The sequence below is a fragment of the Pempheris klunzingeri genome, chromosome 16, assembly GCF_042242105.1.
Source record: "Pempheris klunzingeri isolate RE-2024b chromosome 16, fPemKlu1.hap1, whole genome shotgun sequence".
Taxonomy (NCBI): Eukaryota; Metazoa; Chordata; class Actinopteri; order Acropomatiformes; family Pempheridae; genus Pempheris; species Pempheris klunzingeri.
Window position 1 is genome coordinate 20,463,105 of NC_092027.1, and position 21,252 is coordinate 20,484,356.

Here is a 21,252-nt window from a genome sequence, read left to right on the forward strand (position 1 = left end):
CAGTTTAAGTGGAAGCTGTGTATGCACTTCAAACTTCATTTGAGGTTTAAGCTCTGAAAGTAGCTGAACTGTCTGCTGAGGAGTAAGTGTGGAGCAGTGGGGAGAGTTGAAGTGTGTGTAATGTGAGCAGTTGGTACGTGAGCACTGACAACAGTTAAAATGTCAGGTGAAGTGTAAAATCTGAAAGTCAGTTGAAGAACAAAGATGAGTTTGAGCAGTTGAAGTGTCCGAGGGTAAGTGGTGACAGCACTTTGAATGTAAGTTAAAAGTGTAAGTTGATAAGTTAAATGGTTCCCTTTGCATTTAAAAGGTGGGTGATTCTGGAGAAAGACTGTGCACACACAGAACTGGCAGCTAGTGAACCGTGAGGAGACATTCGCTGAATTTGACAAAGAGTATTGGATTAGGATAGCTGACTGTAGCTTTCAGGCCAAAAATTAATGTCAATGAAAATCAATGTATCGATAAGGTTTTTAGTTTTTAGTTTTTAGTAACAAAAAAGTGCTGAATATTATAAAACCATAGGTGTGAAAGTGACCTAAGACATTTTAAAAAGTATTCCGCCACCCCACCTCCACTTTTGTCAGCCTGTGTGCTCTAAACTGTCCTGACTTCATTAATCAGCACACATTTCCTCCTTGCTCACACTGTAATGTAATTCTGATGGCTTATAAGCACCACTTCAAGTAAAGTGTAGCTATTATTATCTATATAAGAAGTCTAGGGATGAAGTCAAATAACGTCTCAACAATATATCAGCCTCTTCCTTTGGCCTCTCTACAAGACCTGGTTCTGCCATTACACGGTCCTCAAGAGGAAAACACACACACACACACACACCAAGGTCACAGAGACCTGCCGACTCAGCTCACTATTGTGAGTGAATGTCTCGTTAGCTGTTCTCTCACTATGGTATGCAGAGCTGATGGCAGGCCACTCTCACAGACATGAACACATTCTCTGTGGGGACAAAATTAAACGCCTGAGGAAACTTGCCAAGTTACAGAGAAAAAAGGATCATGTTGAGCAGTCTGGGTGAGCAAACACAGGGCTGTCAAAATTTCAGCACTATTATATTAGTATTATAAAACACACCATGCTGAGCTTATTGTGAATAGAGGGTGTATCAAAGGGTGACCTCCCAGGATAACCAAGGCTAACCAAATAAAACAATCTCTCAGTGACCTCCCCACAGTCATCATGGCAACATTGATTAGGTTGCACTCTGAACATTGATTTTACGTCACTCTTCTATTGAGATGGGCTCCCATACACTGCAATCACTCACAGCCAGAGACATTCAGTCTATCTATAATTCACTCTGTCCTTCATCCTCCTGATCTCTCTCACTACCGCGCAGCGACACATCTGCTCTGTGCTGAGCATAAAAAGAACACATCCTGGCAAATTTCCTCTATAGATACAAACATCGGTGTATTGAGCCATTTTCAGAGATTTCACACAATTTGTCACGTTGCTGGCTTCATCTGTCTGTAAAAGTAACAGCTTTGGAGCTTTCAAACACAGGTCTCCCTTATGTAAGTGTTCCCTAATGGCTCTATTCAAAGAAGACATGAACGCCACAGAAAGAGACACAATACTAGCACAATGTTCTGCATCTGAGAGCAGTGGTGCTCCCACTTCTCTCACAGGCTGCATCTGTGATGGATTTTAAAGCTTGCTTTGTTTACAACCGTTGTGAGTCACTAGTGGATGCCCAAATAAGATTTCTCACCAAATTTCTCATTTATTAGAGGGAATCTAGCACTGTGTTCCAGATTCCAGTCCTACAGAGCCGGTTAGTTAAAAGCAACTCGACTTTTGAGGAGTGAAGTTGTAACTCGTCTGATTTTTTTTAGCTCACATGCTGACTGATAACATTGTTTTCATCTGACAAATACTGGGGTTTTTAGCCCCAAATTGATATTTGAGAGTTTAAAGAATCTAGTGACAACATACTGGCCTAGATTCATTTTTTACAAACAAACATTTTTTGATAAGGATTCCTTAAATCTATTTTTATAGTGTTGATTCTAAAAGGGACATTTTACAGTGGAAACATATCGTATCTGCTGGCCAGTTTTATGAAGCAACCTCTATTGGTTTGGAACTTGTAATTGTATTTGGGGGTCTGATAATGAATTAAGGCACAGTTTTATTAGATGATGTGAAGAATCTTCTCTACAATTTAAAATTGTTCATTCATTCTAAATTCATTCTAGTTTGCGGTTTATTAAAGTGATTTTGTTTTCTGTGTGGATAAGAAATGATGATGTATTACAATGATAAAACGCATTTAGTGTATGTGAATCTAATGCTATGCTTGTATAGCTAATGTGACAACGTACAAATGATGAAAATGAAACGTAATAATTAGCTAAAATAGAGAGACTGTTTACAGTATAATGGACTCACTAGGTTTTCTCAAACTGAGGACATATGTTCATTCGTGGAATCTCCATCTCAACTTGTATTTTATAGGAACACAGTCTTCGATCTAAGTGTCTTGGACACAAGACTCTGGGGTCTTTCTTGCCACCACCCCCCCGCCGCCCTTGGTGCCAGCTGCTGGGGATTCATCACCTGAATGAAATCAAAGCCCTGGCAGGAAACTCAGCGTGTGTGGTGGCTGCTGAGGGCTTGGCCTGGCTGTCTGTGCAAAGCTCCCTGCCAAAACAGTAATGGAATCTCACCGTAGCCTTGCTCTTCATTGGAACTATTTGTCCTGATGCCAAGATTTCACTGTTTACCCACACGTGAGCCCCCCGGGCCAGAGCTACCCCCCCTGCCCCTGCAGGATAAGGGTTACACATCCTCACGGCAGAGGAAAGGGACGAAGGATCCACCATGCGATGATTTACGCTCATCCATTAGCTCACCTTAAAACAGCGTAATGCTGTTTTTCCCAACTGAACTGCCTTGAAAATAGAAGAGGAAACACCCCCCCCATTAAAAGCCAAGGCTTCAAGGAGATAGCTGTTGAAAGCAGACCACAAAAGGGCACATTAAGAATTCAACAGCTAGTGCAGCCACATCAGCTGGAAAACCAAATGAAGCATGCATGGAGACAATTAGCCAGAGATTTACTATGTGTGGGATGATCAGGCGAGGTATGGGGAACCTGCCACTTCCTCTGAAACACACACTCTGATTAATGGTAGCTCGGGGGGGGGTTGCCAGTGCAGTGGCTGGTATCAGAATGGGAAGGGCAGTCGCGTGAATGGCTCCCACAGGCTCCATAGTGCTGCAACCGGCGTGCAGGTGACCTACAGTCAGCTTGTCGCAGTACAACTACCTTGAAACTATCTTTGCACTGAGCGCTTAATTAATCTTATCAAGGGCAGACGTGTGTGCAGCGAGGACAGCTGAGGTGACTGAGTGAATGAAAATTGGTGGTTGATAAGAGCAGCAGATACCTTTCAGATAGGCAGCGGAGAGGGATCAGAGCGGCCTGAGAGGCAAATAGAGAGGATGATTTGGAACACAATCCCTGAGTGATAAAAAAAATACATCATTCCCACGTCTGCCTCGGCGTTGTCTGCTGACTGAAACACATTATGGGCTGATTTTAAGGCAGTTGTGAAGTGCATGCTCCAGTTGAGCCTGTGGGTGTAGCCTGGCTCTCACTGAGCTATTGATTCAGTAGCACTGCAGCTTAAAGAAGCATTGGCTGGGTATGAGAAATGGAAAATAAACAGAGAGGACCAAGTGGGAGCTGTGGGGGATCCATGGGTGCAGACCAACAGACACTGAAGCAGTTAAAGAATACAGATCGATGCTTACGGTGCAAACTTAACCCACCGCTGAAGATTTTTGGGAAACATTTAAATTCAGAGGGCACAATCTAGATTCTCACTTCATTTTTAATCTTAAATATTTCCCTTCACACTGCAGTTTTAAATCAGTTCAGGGGAACCTTGCAGACTCATTCACTCTTTTTAACTCATTAAAAGCAGGATGCAGAAAACTGTTTCTGACAGGGCATCCACATTGATTTGGAAGAAACTTGACAAAAGATTAGATTTAGACTTAGACTTGTTTTGCTGTATGGGTTTGGTTACTATAAACAATGGAGAACCTTTTTGCATTAGTATAATCTTCTTATACTAACAGAGCTGAAAGTGCTTCGTGCTGGAACAATCAGTCACCAGTGGGGAGTGGGGGATGGGAGGGTTCTCCTAAGGGGAATCACGGCACCACTACAACGCAGCTGTCCCCCCGTCAGTGATACAGCTGTGCAGTCATACATATGTGCAGTATGGACAGTGCAAATGGCCAAGATGGGGCGAGGCAATGGAGACTGACCAGAGTAGACCCTGAAGATGACACTGTGGCCTCAGCTGGATTCAACTGATTACACTAATTTAGTCAAAAATGAACTTCTCAAACTGTGAGAAACAGGAAGTGGAACTTGCGTACATGACAACCTTGGACAGGCTCAGTCTAATAACAAGGTCCACAACACAACACAACATAACTAACAGCTCAGCTTTCATCGACAGGACATGTTTTATTCATTTATTTGAAGTACTGAGTGTTTCCATAATGCTGACCTCCCTAACAGGACACTGCATAAAGCGTCTGTCTCACTTTGTATCAGGTTACATATAGTGCATGTCTCACTTGGTCGATTCATCCAAACTGAATGTCTGACAGATGTTTAGGAAGTAACTAGTGGATAACAGCAGTGTACTGATTAGGATTTTTATACTCATAAACACACCTTCAGGCCTTTTGCAGTAACTTAAGGTGCAGCCATTGCCACAGGTTCTGCCTGCTTTCACTGATCTCCCTTCACTTTGGGGGTCGGTGCCTGAACCTACGTTTCAGCACTGCACAGGGGAGGGGATGTTAAATACGGGGTGCAGGTGCCTTTGGAGGAAAATGCTGGTTTGCAACGTGGCAATTAAATATTCAATTTGTCTGTGTAAACTGTAGACTGTTTGCACATGTTGGGTAGTGTGTGACAAGTTTAATTACATTCACCAGTAACGTTTGGGGAGGACTGGCGTTTTCAAAATCATATAACATTGCCAATAGGAAGCTATTTCTTCCACTTGGAGGACTGAATGCTGCATCGCTATATTCTAATTTCCCCTTAAGCAAAAACATCTAACAAATGACCTCTCCCCCTAGTTTTGAGCGGGACCACCAGCTGCTGGTGCTTGTCGGCTGGTTTGGAGCCCGAATCATTTGCTCTCTTTTTGCTTCAATCTTTTGACCTGCCAGTGCAGGCGGGTCTCCTCTGTTGAGTTAACAATACAGACAGTCCAGGAAGCTCCACAATACAGGCTGCTCAGTTCCTATAGCGGAAAGGACCTATTTCCTCTACCACTGACTAAATAAATAAATAAATAAATACCAGGAGAAACAAATACAAGCATCTTAATGTCATAATAAAATGACACCTGATGGCTGAGTTCCATTTTCTGTTTCAGGGTCCTGCTACGCTGAATGTTGGGCTCACTGTCACACTGTCATCACGACTTACCGGAGCATCTCAACAGAACAGAATCTTCATGTTACTTTTGACACCTGTGCTTTTCCTGCCATGACGAGTCCAAATGTCTGCTGCAATAAGGGCCTTGAACCAGGCATGTAGGGTCTAATGAAAGCTGTGTTATGTGTAGCGTGGCATCCAAGCTTAAAGTAAACGGAATACATCTTTGACACAGTTTTAGAAGTGCACCAAAACACCGAAACTGAGCTCACAGTGGTACTGCTGCTTCCTGAAAAAAGACAAGAATACACTCTAGTCTACCTCTAATTGCCAGAAAGGATGATCACCTTTCACAGAAATTAAAAACTAAAATGGATTTATGTGTCTTGTTACAAATGAAAGAAAAAGTCAGAAACATATTGAATAAAAGTGGCTGTTACATGGAACTTGAGCCTTTTCAGTTTAGTAAATAAGATAACCTGATAAGAGCCACACACAAAGAAGTACTGAACTGAAATCATCTTTTGAAGTAAACAAGTAATCTGAATTTGCAACCAAAGATTTGCATCCATGCCTCTCAGACAATTTCTGACCGTTTGTACAGCAAACAAGTGTGCATATATTAGGATCACTTCAGGCATCAGTCATTGACCCTTGACCTGAGAAGAGAGAAAACAACAGTTTGTATCTGCCAGGATTTCCTGCGGCCACACATTTCTGTGCCAGTATTAGCCTCGGGCTGCTTGATGACTGGTGTCAGTGGAGCACGGCTCACCTTATCTTCCCTCTCTTGCAACTGGTTGGTTGAGTTAAGCTGTAACAACACAGGCAGATAAAGAGACGCCCAGGACGGTGTCAGCTGTCTGCTTTATCTATGTGATGACAGGGGACAGGCTACTAACCAGCCACACATACGGCTCAGCCGCTCCTCTGCACATCACACGAGCTGATGTACGATTACTCACATTAACTCCCTTTCTCAATTATGTTCGCAGCACGGTGGCTCAGGTGGGGACAGGACAAGTGCAAAGGCTCCAGGGGTTGTGACAGAAATTTTTCAACTGTGTAGTTGTATGAGCTCTGTTCTCCAGCAGCAGTAGCTCGTGTTCACACTTCTGGTGGCACCTAAGCAGCTTTCACTAGAGCAGCTCGGGGCAAAGCCATCGTATGTTTCTAAATGTATTGATTTGTCTTGGCGAAATATTTGATCCTAGAGTCTTGGTGGTGTAGTGACTATACTGGTGGGTATAGTTGGTCTATATCTATATCTATATATATCTAGATATAGATATAGATATAGATATAGATATAGATATAGATATAGACATAGATATATCTATATCTCTTTCTCTATCTATCTATCTATATAGATATATACATAGATAGATAGATATATAGCCATATGGCACAGACCCAACTGGAGCTAATGTGTCACTACAGCACCCAGAGGTTCTCTCTGTTACTTCCCCTGGTTTTTGTTCACCGCTACACAATTTCATTAAATAAAAAGTTATTTGAAAGGGGAAACGAGCTCTCCAAGCTCATGAGCTTAATGAACGTGATGATTACTTGCAGAGAACTGAAGTTAGAACATCTATGCTATTCTACTAGACATGGATTGTATTTGCAGTTGAGTCAATTTTGAATATGCGGATGCAACTCTACATGTAATGATCCTGCCATTAATCCCACTGCACAGCAAGACTTCCCGTCTGAAGTCTGTCTTTGTTCATCATTCATTACCATGAAGAAACACACTGTAGTCTATTTTGACTCAATCCGACATAGTCCGTCCTGCTGCCCCAAATACTCACTAGAGCACCAAATATGGATTAATCTGCTGCTGAAAATAGTCCCCAACAAATGCACCGTTTGCTCCTGTTTGAGCAACATTTGTTTAAAACTACAGTGTCCAGCTGTTTTTGGAAATTATTGGGCCTTCTTACATGTGAAACTATATGTTTGAAAATCACATTTTAGGATTTACACCTTCAGTGGTACAGACAGGGTAGGGAGAGTACTGAGAGATGGAAGAACACATTGGACTTTTTAAATGATTTGTGGACTATAAGAACAACACAGAACACTTAATCTAGATAAGTAAATATGTCAGATAAATAAAGAGTGTGTCATTGGGCTACAAGGATCAACTATGTAATACTGCCTTGAAATGGAAGAGATAGACTACACCATATTATCGCAAACGCACATTTCACATTACAAATTCTTTTAATAATGAACATTTCCCCACCAGGAAATTTAAAAAGTCTTGCTCAGTCAAAGGTTTATTATTGCAACTATCAAAAGAGAGTTGACACTGTCCAGAGACACTACAGCTGTCCACCCAAACCTACACTGATGAAAGCAGAAAAGCCTTTTACCCTTTTAATGAAAATTAATAACCATCCAGTGCCATCACCTACAAGCTAAATGAATGACTCAGTTCATTCACATTGTGGGTATATCGCTGCAATCAGGGAGAGACCATCATACCAGAGGCTGACAACATGTCTGCAGGTTACCCTTTCTCAAAAGGCCAGTTATGGCTGGATGTAACAGCCTTAAGAGTCTTAATGGGCAGTGCTCAGGAAGCGTGAGTGTGTTTCTGTGTATCAGAAATGAATGAAGTTTCCTCTTGAAGCAAAGGAGAGGAAGTGGTATATATGAGTGAGTGCAGTTGTGCATCTGTTTGAATAGTGTGCACGTGTATGTGTGTGTGTGTGTGTGTATGGAGAGAAAGAATATCAAGTGCCTGTACATGTTTCTGTGCGAAGCTGTAGGAGGATACTGCAGTCCTTCCTCCACAGAACAGGACAGCATATCTAATGAGAGGCTAAACATTCATCCAACACAGAGACACGATGTGCATAGCTGATATGCGCACACTGATGATGACCTCATTCACACACACACACACACACACACACACACACACACACACACACACACACACACCACTGCAGAGACAGGCTTAGTCAGCTGTAGCAAACTGCAGACAGGAGAACGAAGGAAATGAATGGTGGAGGTGCAGAAGCAGGCGAGTAAAAAGTGGTGTCGAATCAGTTACAGCAGTGTGTCAATATCTGGGCCTCTCTGAACACAGACAATAAATACGCTTCCTATGATCATTTTTACATGAAATGGAGATTTTTCACAGACTGAGCTTTAAAAGCAGCCAACAAAAAGAACGGCTGCTAGAGCGCACAATGATGACCTTACACAGAAGAATAATCCCCATCCTGCTGCACACAAAAGTACAAGGGCACCCTTGCTTGTGTTTGATCACAGACTCCAAAAAAAAAAAAAAAAAAACCAACACTGCAGTAATATTCTACAGCAGCTGCTCAGGTCACATATGGATCCCTCACATAAACCCCACCTTTCCCTGCTGTGCCTGGTGCTACGTGTGAGTGCAGTGACACTCATGGGAACTTAGAATGAAAGGACTGAAAGTCATAGTTTTATATGACTATATATTTTATAGATAAAGCCTGCTGCACCTGCAATAAAAAGTGTCTTTACTAACAGTGAGAGTTACATTAGTCTGAAATGTAATACTAGACTTTTAAACTGCCAAATCACATACAAAAGGTCACCAGCATCATTCAGCTACACTGATGACATGATGATATGCACTCATCACACACATTTGCATTCACTTCTTAGTAATAATCTAGAGCAATGTATCAGTGTTTGGAAAAAAGGGGCAAACCTTGGGAGAATTAAGACAAACAAACAGCTCAATCAGTCTCTGGTGTACTGCAGGTCAGACACAAGTGAGTTTGCTAATCAGCAGTGAGACACACATCTTAAGGTGGGGAACACGTTAGGGGCTGATTCTGAATATGAATTGTGTGATGGGGACCAAGTCGGAGTGGGTCTGTCCCAGTCTGGGTCCGGGGGTGCAGACCAAATTCTTCAGTTCCAGTTGCTGCCGGTTGTTCTCATAAAAACTTTGGAAAAGTCTTTCATATTTGCGACTGCCATCGGCGCCGTCACTCGCGTGCTCCCCGGTGAATACATACTCAAGTTCCTTGACTTCCGGTTCCCTCCAGACTCTACAGCGGAGGTTAGTTTAAAAGCTGAATTAACCAGCTGGACTTGTTTCATCATGACTGGTAACCCTTACAAGGTCCACACACCAACCTCCTGTTGATGTGTACACCCTAAATAATGTTTTTTATGACTTCATTTATTCTTGCATGTAATTATTAATACTACATACATTTTTTAACCATCTAAGCTGATTTTCTTGTTGTACAGGGTGGAAAATAATGGCCGCAAGCACGATTTAGTAGCAGCGATCGTAGTGATGGGGGGTGAGGGCTCACAGCACAGATAAAAGACCATCCCGCATTGAACTGCACTAACTTTGACCTCAGAAACATAGAAAGAATGTACAGGAAAAATAAAAATAGGGGATAATCAACTTGTGCTAAATGCACTGTGATGATCTATATGAGCAAACGCAATAAACATAAAGACACAGAATAAAGGAGAAAAGACATGTATAAGCATGTATAATCACCTTTTGTCTTGCATAAAGCAAGTAAGAGCTGCACTATGTGTGAAAATCTAAAAGGGTTTCGCAATCAGCCAGCAGGAGAGCTGGTGAGTAATTAGTACTTCCATAGTGCCGCCTCCCTGCATGGGGCCTACAGAAATCTTTAAGGGCCTCCGCTGTTTCCTCTCTGAAGCAGATGGCTACAGCTCTCTGTCACTCTCAGCTCAACTTCCCATTCTTTTCTTTAGTGTTTTCCTCAAAAGATCTGTGAGCTTCAAAGACAATCGTCTTACAAAACTCTTATTTTTGGCCAAATCACTGGAGATTCTTCCTGTGTAGCAGGCTGCACAAGCTGCACAAATCTGAAGTGCTCTGACAGATCACTACATCTACAGCTTGTTCTTTTTTTTTTTTACTGGGGAACAAAGTGGCCCTCAGCAGCCCCTATTACTGCAGTAAATGTTCCATTAGACATACAGCCACATAATCCCTGACATTCACTGGAATGAATGGTCCACTTGTTTATGCTTGTGTTCACCTCTGCTGCCTGCATCTGAAGTCCAGATAGTCTTACTTTAACTCTTGTGCAGCATTCCCAAAGCCTATGTGATGTACAGAACCATTTAGTGGCCAACACTGGGGTCATGAGAATTAAGGAACTATGCTACGCATTACGCACGCACCACCACACACTGAGGTGGTTTGTGAATTCCTGCCCCAAGCTAAGGAGTTCAGGTATCTTGGGATCTTCTTAACAGGCGAGGGTAAAATGGGCAGATTGGGGCAGCGTCAGCAGAAATGTGGAAGTGCCCTTACCAACGCTGTGGTGAAGAGGGAGCTGAGACAGAATCTAGATCTACTGGTCAATCTACGTTCCAACCCTCACCTATGGTCATGAGCACTGGCTAGTGTCCATAAGAATGAGATCATGGATGCAAGCAGCTGAAATGGGTTTCCTCTGTAGGGTGTACAGAGTACAGCCTTTGCATCGAAAGGACCCAGCTGAGGTGGTTCAGGCATCTGATTAGGCTGCCTCGTGGGTGCTGTCCCTTGGACGTTTTCCGAGCACATCCAACTGGAGGGAGGACCCAGGGTAGACTCAGAATTTGCTGGAGGGATTATATATCTATTCTGGCCTGGGAACGTCTCGGGATCCTCTGGGAAGAGCTGGAAAATATTACAGAGAGGGAGGACGTCTGGAATACCTTACTTAGCCTGCTGCCATTGCAATCAGGCCTCCATAAATGGGCCAGCAGGCGAGCAGATGGATGAAATGATGGATGGATGACCAAATGAGCTAAATAAGATGCACACAGCACCAGTTGATGATTTTATGTTGATCTTTGTAGGTAGCAACATAACTGTTGCACAACTGGGACTTACAATTGGGGTTTTACAGTTCATGGTAAGTTAAGGCCATCCGGTATTTTGCCATCATAATGTGAGAAATTTCACAATACTGCCTTTCTTCACAGCACAAAGCTTTTGTCTGGGAAAAAACTAGGTCTGCCAAGTTGATTACTTAACTAAACTACATCAAATGTGTTGATTAGTGCTGATTAGCATCACATACTATTCTACAAACTTCTGTGAAGGTGTAATGATAGGTAGGTACCAACAGAGAGAAAGTAGACTGGAAGGAGCAGGAGTGTGTTATATGTTATTATAGCTGTAAATGTGAAACTGATATTTAGGAAGTCACTAGTGGATTATCAGTGGAGCAGATTTATTTAGATATTTTATACGGCTCATATACACATTCTGCCTGAACAAATAAATAAATCCTCCTAAAATCCCTGGCTAATTTCATTAAGCAACTAAATAAATGAGATGGTCTGTGTTATAATATATGGCCAGAAGTATATGGACAACAGAATATTACATTTCCAAGCCATAGGCGTTTATGTGCTGCCACAACAGCCTCCACTCCTCTGGGTTCAGGCCTTCCAGCAGATTTTGGAACCTGGCTGATTATAGGAGATAAGGTCTGGCTCTGAGTCTGTGGTCCAGTCCATCTCAAATGTGTTGAATGGGCTTTGTAAAGGCCAAGATACTGGGAAAACCATTTTGTTAGGGAGCTGACTTGGTGCACAGGGGCATTGTTGTGTAAAAACACTGGAAATAAGTCCGAACCATACAAAAACAGCACAGTTGTGGACAGAAAAGCCTGTATGCTTTTGGCCATATAGTTTCCTTTCTTTTAAGAATAAGCAACGTCATGAAAAGTGATCACACAATTTTCCTTTAGAAAAATGTCAAAAAATATATATATATATTGGTAAATAGCCCAATATTTGTTCTTTGACAGGCTGACAGCAGCTATCGAGCGACAAACATTAAGTCAACTGTGTGGTTTCAAATTAAACAGCACCAACAGCATGACTGCTTTCTAATATTACACAGGCGAGGGAGGATGACGAGCTGGTTGAGTGTCCTTGACAGTAACAGCGAAGACGGCTCCAGAGCTGTAACCTTGAGCTGAAATGAAGAAGATACCTCTGAGAAGACAGCTGTGTTGTGGACATATTCCAGCTATTTTAAGTCAAAGAAACAAAGATAAGTGGCAGCCGAGTAGAGTAATACAGCGACCTTGTTTCATAATTTCAGCGTTATCAGAACACAGTCTAGTGTTATTATAATCCATCCCCGTGAACACTTGTGGTGTTTCTAAGCAGTAAACCGCAGCCTCAGCACTGTTTTCTATGAACGAAAAACACTGAATTACATACTCATCACCAATGCCGCAGCATTGGTTTCCTATATAGGCTTTACTTAATAGAAGTAATAATCTTATTCATATTTTAGTCGCAGTGGTGATCCCATTTGGGCGGTGGTGTCCCTCCTCTCAGTGTCTTTCTGTGTGTGAACAAATGCAGCTTTTAGTCTGAGCAGTGCGTTTCTGGCTGAACAGCTGGTGTGCCCACTAGCCGGCTGTTTCACCGCGGGATGTTTCCTGATAACAAACTGGACCTCCTCCCATTTATCTGACAGGACCACAGCTACAGCTACAGGAGCTGGCTGGGATGCTGGAGGGCTGGACTGCAGACCTGAACTACAGGCCAGACCACTTCACACAGCCCATAGCTCAGCGTCAGCCCAGCATTCCAGAGGAAAGGGACATAGAAAAGAAGCTGCACTTCTTCATTTAATAGCAAAATACTGGCTGCTCTTCTCACCAATGACTTTTGAATCATTTTTACTACTGATTAATCTGACCACTATTCTCTCAATTAATTAATCTGTAAATATTAGAAAGAGTTAAACAATTAGGTGATGATCAAACTAATTGCTGATTAGTTTTCTGTCGATCAATTAATCATCTAATTGCTGCAGCTCTAGTCTCATACACTGAAGTGGGGCTGCAACTAACTATCATTTTCATTATTGGTTAATCTGCCTAACATGTCTTGGTCTCTCAGACAGCGACAATGTTCTCTCAGCCCGTCTTTCACAGTCTAACATCGTGGGTCTAAATGCCTTCTATGATGCACTGGGGATGCCAGACAAACAGCAGACAAGCAGGAAGAACTTTGGCCCTGAAGCCAAACTTCTAGGAACTGGTGATCAACAACACTACAAAGGGAGCTACACCGTGGCAGACCATGTTTGATTTGAGTGGGAAAAAAATGGAGATGAGGAGCTGCAGAAGCATGTGATGCAACCGAACGCTGCCTTTCTGTATCTGTGCACGACACCAGCGATCGTACTGCTGTGTGTGTTAGACAAGTTGAACATGACGGCAGGTCTGAAGGAGATGCATTGTAATGAAGCAATTTCAGAACTCTTCTAAACAGCACATTCTTTAAAATTGCACAAGGATGCTGATGTACAAATGTTTCCACTTAGAGTTAATAACTGATGTGCAGTCACAGCCTCTTATGACCTTACAGAGAAGAGAATGATTTTAGTCGCTGATTTTGAATGTGGAACAGGAGCAGAACCAGTATCAGATCTGCACTTGGCTTTGACAGATGCCCTGGTTTTCGGTATTGGAACTGCTTTCTGGGGGGGAAATACTGGATTATGTATCCTTAGTATCCGATTCAGAAGTGTTTGTGATGGGATGTACGATCTTGTAAATTTCTGCTAGACGGGATTTTCCAGTATATCTTATTTGAACACTTTATAAAAGGATTTTTTCCCAGGGCTCTCTTAGACAGAGTCCTGCATCTCAGATCCTGTTTATGCACAGAATGTGATCAAACCTTTATGAGGAAAATAATGTTTACCCTTCTCAGCCCGTTTAAACATCTTCAGCGGTAAGTGATTCCATGCTGCTGATTTTAAGGCTTTTCTCACAAGTGGTTAACGGTGCTACTTAATCCATAAGGTCCCCGCTTTAAAAATGATCCTGAAAGCTGTTTAGTAGAAGGTGCATCACCGTCTTCCATTAGTTCTAACATGTACAATTTGTTGGCTTTTGAATCTCTGCCACAAAAGCTTTATTTCTATTGGTTTATTATGGATGGAAAGGAGCTGACAGGCAGCACAGCTCAGGAGTCAATAACATCCTCTACTAATGTTTCCTCTGTCAGTCATTGAGAGACTACTGAGGGGATGTAATTCATACTGTCCATTTTACTGACATCTTTAAATTTTGTCCTGTGGCAGCGCAAGACACTTGAGCAGAGTAGACATCTTTGATCTTTGATCATACGGGTATAAGACTGCTATTTATGGCTTTGATGTGGTTCAGTTCTCAGAGCTGTAGCAGCTGCTGAGACACTGATGACAATCACAAATATATAGTTAGAGATAGAGAGATGTACGAGGAGAGTCCCTGCTGGGAACACTGAACTTCTTTTACCCGAACAAAAGCTCTGTCAAGGTCTTTATCCTGAAAAAAGCAGCTATTCAGAGACAATGACTCAGAGTCAGACTGCTTTCCACTGTCCAGCTGCCCAGACCTGGACCAGGACAACAGACATCTCCAGTACTCTGCCATGTGCTGCAATGACCAGATGTGACTTTTGGACTGTCTGTGCATTTTTTTCATGCAAAAGGATTCAATTCAAAATGATTGACATAGAATATCACCTATCAGAGAACTGATATGATTTTTTTTTCAACAGTCTGCACATTACATGCTCACCAAGAAACCAATCAACACAGTGGGAAACACTCTGTATTTAGCAACCTCGTTGGGGGTCCTGGGCCCTTATTAATGTACCAACTACCCCCATTAACCACCACCTGTGCATTACCCCGTCACCTCCATGTTTCACCATTCACCATTCAGTACAATACACATTGCAACTAATACAAGGCACTTTCATTATGTGCCCAGATCGCACCATGCATACACAGCAGGGTTTCCCCTTTTACCAGAGGTAGTAAACCACCCACATTCTGACACATCTTGCCTCTTTATCTAGTTAATAGGTGACTGCCAAAACAGCTGTCACACTCACTAAATATATGCTATTTGCAGTGTGCCATAGATTGACTGCACAATATTGCCAGATAGTTCATGTTTGTCCTAAAAATGTATGTATATTTATGGTGTTGGTAGAGGTGGTCTTTGTTTTAGGTGGCCTGACCTATCTCTGGCACCATAGGGTGGAACTAATACTAATTCAACAAAGCAAGATTGCTTACATGGAATGGCCAGGTGTTAATGTTGTGTTTTGATGTTGTTCATGATTCAAACTAGTTGATCAGTTGATTAATCAAAAAATTAATTTTTTTTTTAATTGATTTTTCTCTATATTTCTGACAATATGTTGACCAAATGATGAATCTCTTGGACCCAAACATAAAAGGAGAAAACGACTGGCAGATTAATTGATAATGAAAATAAGTAATAAATAATCAGTAGTTGCATTTCGATACATTTAATTGTGCAGGCCTAATGATAACCCCAGAACATTATTCTAGGCCTACACTGACTGGCTCCTTTAAAGAGCTCTACAACACTTATGGTGGGAACATTGGAATACATTACCAAAAGTCATGAGCATATGATCTGTCAGGGCAAAACCTACACCAAATTGAAAGATAAAGGTAAAAGACCAATGTCAGCTGAACACATCAGTCTAGCCCCATGGTGCAATACTGCTAAGTGCCTTTCGTTGTTTTCGGCTTTGAATAATAGTGTGAAATATGGCAAACATTAGCTGAGGCTTAAGAACAACAAAACTCAAACATTATTAAGTTTTAATCAGTTGTTCAGGGACAGGTTTTATCATTAATGCAACTCTATTAAGTTAACAAAGAGGGTTGATTTGCATCAACGTAAATCCCAAATAATTCACATAATGTTTTGGTCTATTGTGACAGCTGGATGCAGATCACCGCAGTAAAGCTGAGCTCAGCGTCTGTCATCCTCTTTTGGGAGAGTGAACCGGTGCTTCTTGGCAGACAATGAAAGCCGAGTTGTGTTTTGAGTCAATCATATCTACAACCTGATAGTCATGGATGAATTTACATTTCTCTCATTCAACCCATTCTGCAGCAACACTTTCTTCTGCCTTATTGCTTTCATTTCTTCAGATCTTGGCTGATAACCACTGTAAAGTTATTTCACTGGAACACACAAAGTCTTGCCGAGATTAAGAAGGAAGGAGAGTGAGAGAGAAAGGGGGAGTCTGAATGATAGAAAGAGAGGGTGAGAGAGCGTGGCCAATTCCCCCTTGGAATCCACACATTGTTTCCCCTCAGCCGATGGGGGATTCTTATCAAAACGCTGCCAGGACTATCATGAAAGGATATGGTAATTATGGAAAACACACACACACAGTGCCAGAAAGGCCGACCAAGCACCGGGCTAATGTAATGTGTCTGGTGTGGGGGCTATTTACATACCCTTCCAGAGCGCTTGTCACATTCAATTAATTACTCTCTGGCAGGGTGACAAAGATGATTAAAAAGAATGATGAAAAATATTTCCTCATACGGCTAGAAAAAAATCCGCTAAGTCCTTTTAAAACGAAGCCAAATGCTCTCTAAAACAAGGCTTGGTGTCTTAGTAAAGTTAAAGGTGTTTTTTTCCTCATTCCCAAGAGGGATTACAGTACCATTCCTTCTATTGAGGAAGGGAATGCAGAAAATGAGCCAGATAGGATGTTTGTAGGAGCGTCTGTGATCATGAGCTGTGCTTTATTCTGGCGGGGGAAGAAAAAGAGCTGAAGCCTTTGGGGTAATGAGCTGCATCACAGCGTCCGTTCATAACCCCTCACATCTGATGTCTTTCTGTGAACACAGCCTATTTAACACTGTCAGATCAATTAGTAGGTGAAGAAAGGGCTGGGGAGACATGGAGCCTTTTGTTCAAGCAGATACTCTGTGTGAGGAGGTACAGTACGGTTTAAGGGAACTGATGTCGGCAGAGGGTTTTAATGTTCACAATGTGCGATTGTGCTTCGCTTACCGCACAAAAGAACAGGCTGGATCGGGATTGTTGTGGTAAAACGTGGAGGCTGAATCAAACGCCGGGGATGTGACAGCCTTGTGGGGGAATCAGAAGCTGTTAGAGTGAGGCAAATACCCCAAGGGCCATATGAATACAGAAATCTACATTTCAAGTAGTGCCGCGCCTCCGCTAGCTCATATCTCTGCCTGATGCTGAAATACGCTCGAGCAGCCTGAGCCTAATTTTTCACTTATGCCTGAAGACTCCTGACTGCAGCCGAGCTCAATCCATTCGTCACGAGGGCTCCTTCAGCATGGACATTCTTCAAGGAAGCCTCCCTTTACAGGAAAATGTCATTTTCTGTACAAACGTCTGCCCATGAAATTTCTTTTTCCCCCTCTGCTGTTTGGCCCTTTATCAGGAAACATAATAGCATGCTTCAGCCAGATTAGCCTTGTCTTTAAGATCGGAGTGCTGACAGAGACTGAGACATCCTGAGGACATCTCTCCAACTGTGACAGGCCTGTACCTTCACATAAGCAGGCCATTTTCTGTTATTCCTCACTGGCTAGAAGACCACATGGCTGTGCATTTACACTGCAAGCAGCATGGTGGAAGAATCGGTCAATTGTCTGCTGCTGTCTGCAGATACAAACTTTTCGTAGAAGAAATATTTGAACACCTTTCAAAATATTTTTGATGAGTTCACAGTGAGCCATGTATCATTTGTCAAAAATTACAATAGAAGAAACATCTTTGGAGTTTCTAATCCATGCAAACAATAGATGTAGCTGTTCTCTTAAGAGGCCTCACTCTCACAGTCAGCCCAAAAAGAAGTCTTCAAATTGTTGCAATCATCCCCTCATCCAATTCACACTGTCCAGATGGAGGTACTGTTCTTAAAATGAAGGCAGAAGGCAGAACAGATATCTGACTTGGTACTGTTGGCCGATGACGGATAATATCTTAAGGCAGTCCCGACCCCATTAAAAACATGATGCCTCAACTCAGAATATCTGGAAAACACAATTAATGGTCCAATACCACTGGTGTTTTTTGCCACAAGTTTAACATTTTCAACTGTATGCCTCATTGTAGGGAATCCATTGGACAGGCTGAACACAATGGAGCTAGAAGGGCACTCTGAGATCACAGACTTTCACCACGGCCAACAGTCCAGCTGTCTATGGTGTGTATCAATGTATGTATGCAAATCTGCAAGCACAACCACTATATGTATACCTGGATATCCAAGACTGAGAATTATGTCACACATCGCTCACTTTGCCAAAGACACCGGTGTTACAATTTGGTCGAATTTGGCGAAAGTAAAACTACTTTTCAAGGAGGCTCCATGACTCCATTTCCCCTTCCCAAATGAAAAATTCTTGTCAAATTTTGCAAAAACCAACTGTTGGAAAGGTTGGAACAAAACTTGAAAAAAGGAGAGAGACTGGCAGAAGTTGAATAACGATGACCTTTTAGCAACAGGAGGAAGTAAAACTAGAGAAGAAGAACTAGAGTACTGATCCTATCAATTGGATTGGTTTTGGCGCTGATTAAGTGGATCCGGTAATGGCCAGATGTGAATGATCCACATTAAAAACCGTTTGTTCATAAACATCCAAAAAACGGACACATAGTCACGTTCATCAATTTATTATTATTATCACTCGCTTATTCTTGACTTGATTTTTAGTGGCTAAGCAATCCTGGTACATAATATTGCCTTATTTATCAGTACGTCTGGTATCAGATGGGTACTCTGTATGAGTTTCGGTAAAATAATATTGGGAGAGAAAATGCTGGAACACTGGATTCCTGATTAAAACAGGAACGATGTAAAAAAAACAAAAAACTGCAGCACAGCAGTGCTTCTCTCCTGGGTGCCAGCTGGTGAAGGGTAAACAAAAAAAATCTGTATTCCAGTGCACACCAGGATACTAGGACTGACACTTTTTTATTAAGAGACGACATTAAAAACATGATACTAGTTTCTAGTATCTGCATCAGATACTAGTTTTTGATGTGCATCTTATTATTAGAAAATCCATGTATTGTGTGATATTCATGACATCCTCTGCAGTAATGGAAACAAATTCTGTACTCTGACATTAACTGTATCTCATTTATAGCTAATTTTGTACAGTGGAATTATAGTTGCTGTTACCTACTGTTGTTGACATTGCATTTGCATTTGTATTGGGGAATGTGAACCTGTTGGATTCTCTGCTGATCAGCACCTTATTATTAAAAGGCACACCTGATGGCAATCGAGCACAAAGCTGATCTAATGAGGCAACATGCCAAACTCCTAGTTTGCTCCTTTTTGTATTTAATGAAATTTGTTAATGAAATAATGTCAGTCCTAGTGTCCTGGTGAGTGCTGGACTATTGATTTGTTTACAGGTTTACAGGAGCTATGTAATGATAGTTTAGCAAGGTGGTTTTTGTTTGAGAGAAAAAAGAATTCAGACAGATCCACACACAGGTGAATGGTAAGATGAAGAGCTGCAGAGGGGTGTAATGAATCTAAATGATGCCTTGTGCCTCAGCTGCTCTGTAGACACACAGAGGAGGAGGGCAGCACAGACTCTGATCATTGTTTATCATGGCTGCTCAGAGCAGTCTGTAAGGCCTATATGCAACACCAGGAATCCTGCTGCACAAAATGTGCTCGTTTCACATATTATTATTATATTATTAAGTTGAACCTGATGATGTATCTACTCTTGGGTCAGAATATGGTACAGATATATCTGCGATAGATTTTTATATCACTATAACAACACAGTCGCAGTCTAAACTGTAAAGAATTAAATTTGCACAAACTTAAAAAAGGTATGATGGTGTATGAATGTCTCAATTTAAATAAGTTAAGTGAAAATGTGAGTGAACAGTGAAGTTTAAATTTGGGAAAAAGAGGGTTGGTACTGGAAAAGAACCTTCCGAAATCGGTGCATCCTTATTTTCTGGGTCGGGCGAAAATATTTGCGGTGACTAAACCCAGCTGTGGCCAACATTACTCAGCCGACAAGCCTGAGAGCCTCCATCCATCCGTGCCTTTCCCTGCCTTCTCAGCCTCACAGGAAATGCCTGGACTTCAGTGACTTGCTGTCTGCAGCGCTCACAGTTAGAAGCTGCACACTTACACCTCCACCTTGCCCTCGCCCTCTAACACTGCTCCCAGAAGTCATCAGTTTCAGAAGAATACCAAATGCTGACTCCATGAAACCCCACACAATGAAAGCTCTTACTCAGATCTTGATTGGCGGGAGCGTACGGTGCCTCTGCCTTTCGCCACACTCTGACTCGGGAGAAAAATAAACCATGCAAACCAGTCCAGCCACAGCAGAGTGCCTTTCCCACCCTTAGGGAGTGTGAGCAAACATAACACTGTTGCTACAGTGATCCTAATGGTAAACACTGCCCATCAGGTCAATGGCACACATATTTATTTATTTTATATTTTAACCCGAGTCGGATTCATGCCGCAGACTGCTTACAAGGTCCATTCATTAAGCTTCAGCCTGAGCAAACTGTGGCACAAATACTGCACAATAATCTACCTATGTTATTCATGTGACTCAGTGAGTCGGCACAATCCATTCACACAGCTCACTCAGGCTCACTCAGGCTCACTCGCACACAAAAGTGCCTCAGGTGTCAGAGCAAATAGCCCTTTTAAACACACACAATCAACAGGCTCCTACCTGCAATTTGGCGGCGGATCCAAGGTTATCTCTGCTAGCTCCTTCTGGATTCTGAAACGAGAGGAAGATCTGCGTTATAATCACACCCTCAAACAGACGCACGCACACACACACCAAACGCAGACAGTTATATAAATCCTGTCTGTAAAATCAATCTGTAAGTGTACACACTGAATACCTCATTGATTTTCTAATGAGTTCCTGGGCGCTGTGACTGGATACAGGCATAAGTCCTGTCACGCAA

General features: G+C 42.1%; 2 protein-coding genes across 3 annotated transcripts in view; one reads left to right on the forward strand and one right to left on the reverse strand.

The window, feature by feature from the left end:
- The window catches only part of ube2e1 (ubiquitin-conjugating enzyme E2E 1), an 89,308-nt gene that overhangs the window by 57,131 nt on the left and 10,925 nt on the right, over window positions 1-21,252 (reverse strand). For both annotated transcript variants that reach the window (XM_070846563.1, XM_070846564.1), the window contains exon 3: window positions 21,009-21,059. In XM_070846563.1, the coding sequence (XP_070702664.1) occupies window positions 21,009-21,059 (51 nt within the window). The remainder of the gene's footprint in view (window positions 1-21,008; window positions 21,060-21,252) is intronic.
- sf3a3 (splicing factor 3a, subunit 3) overlaps window positions 1-21,252 on the forward strand; it is a 55,436-nt gene that overhangs the window by 14,373 nt on the left and 19,811 nt on the right. The window lies entirely within an intron of this gene.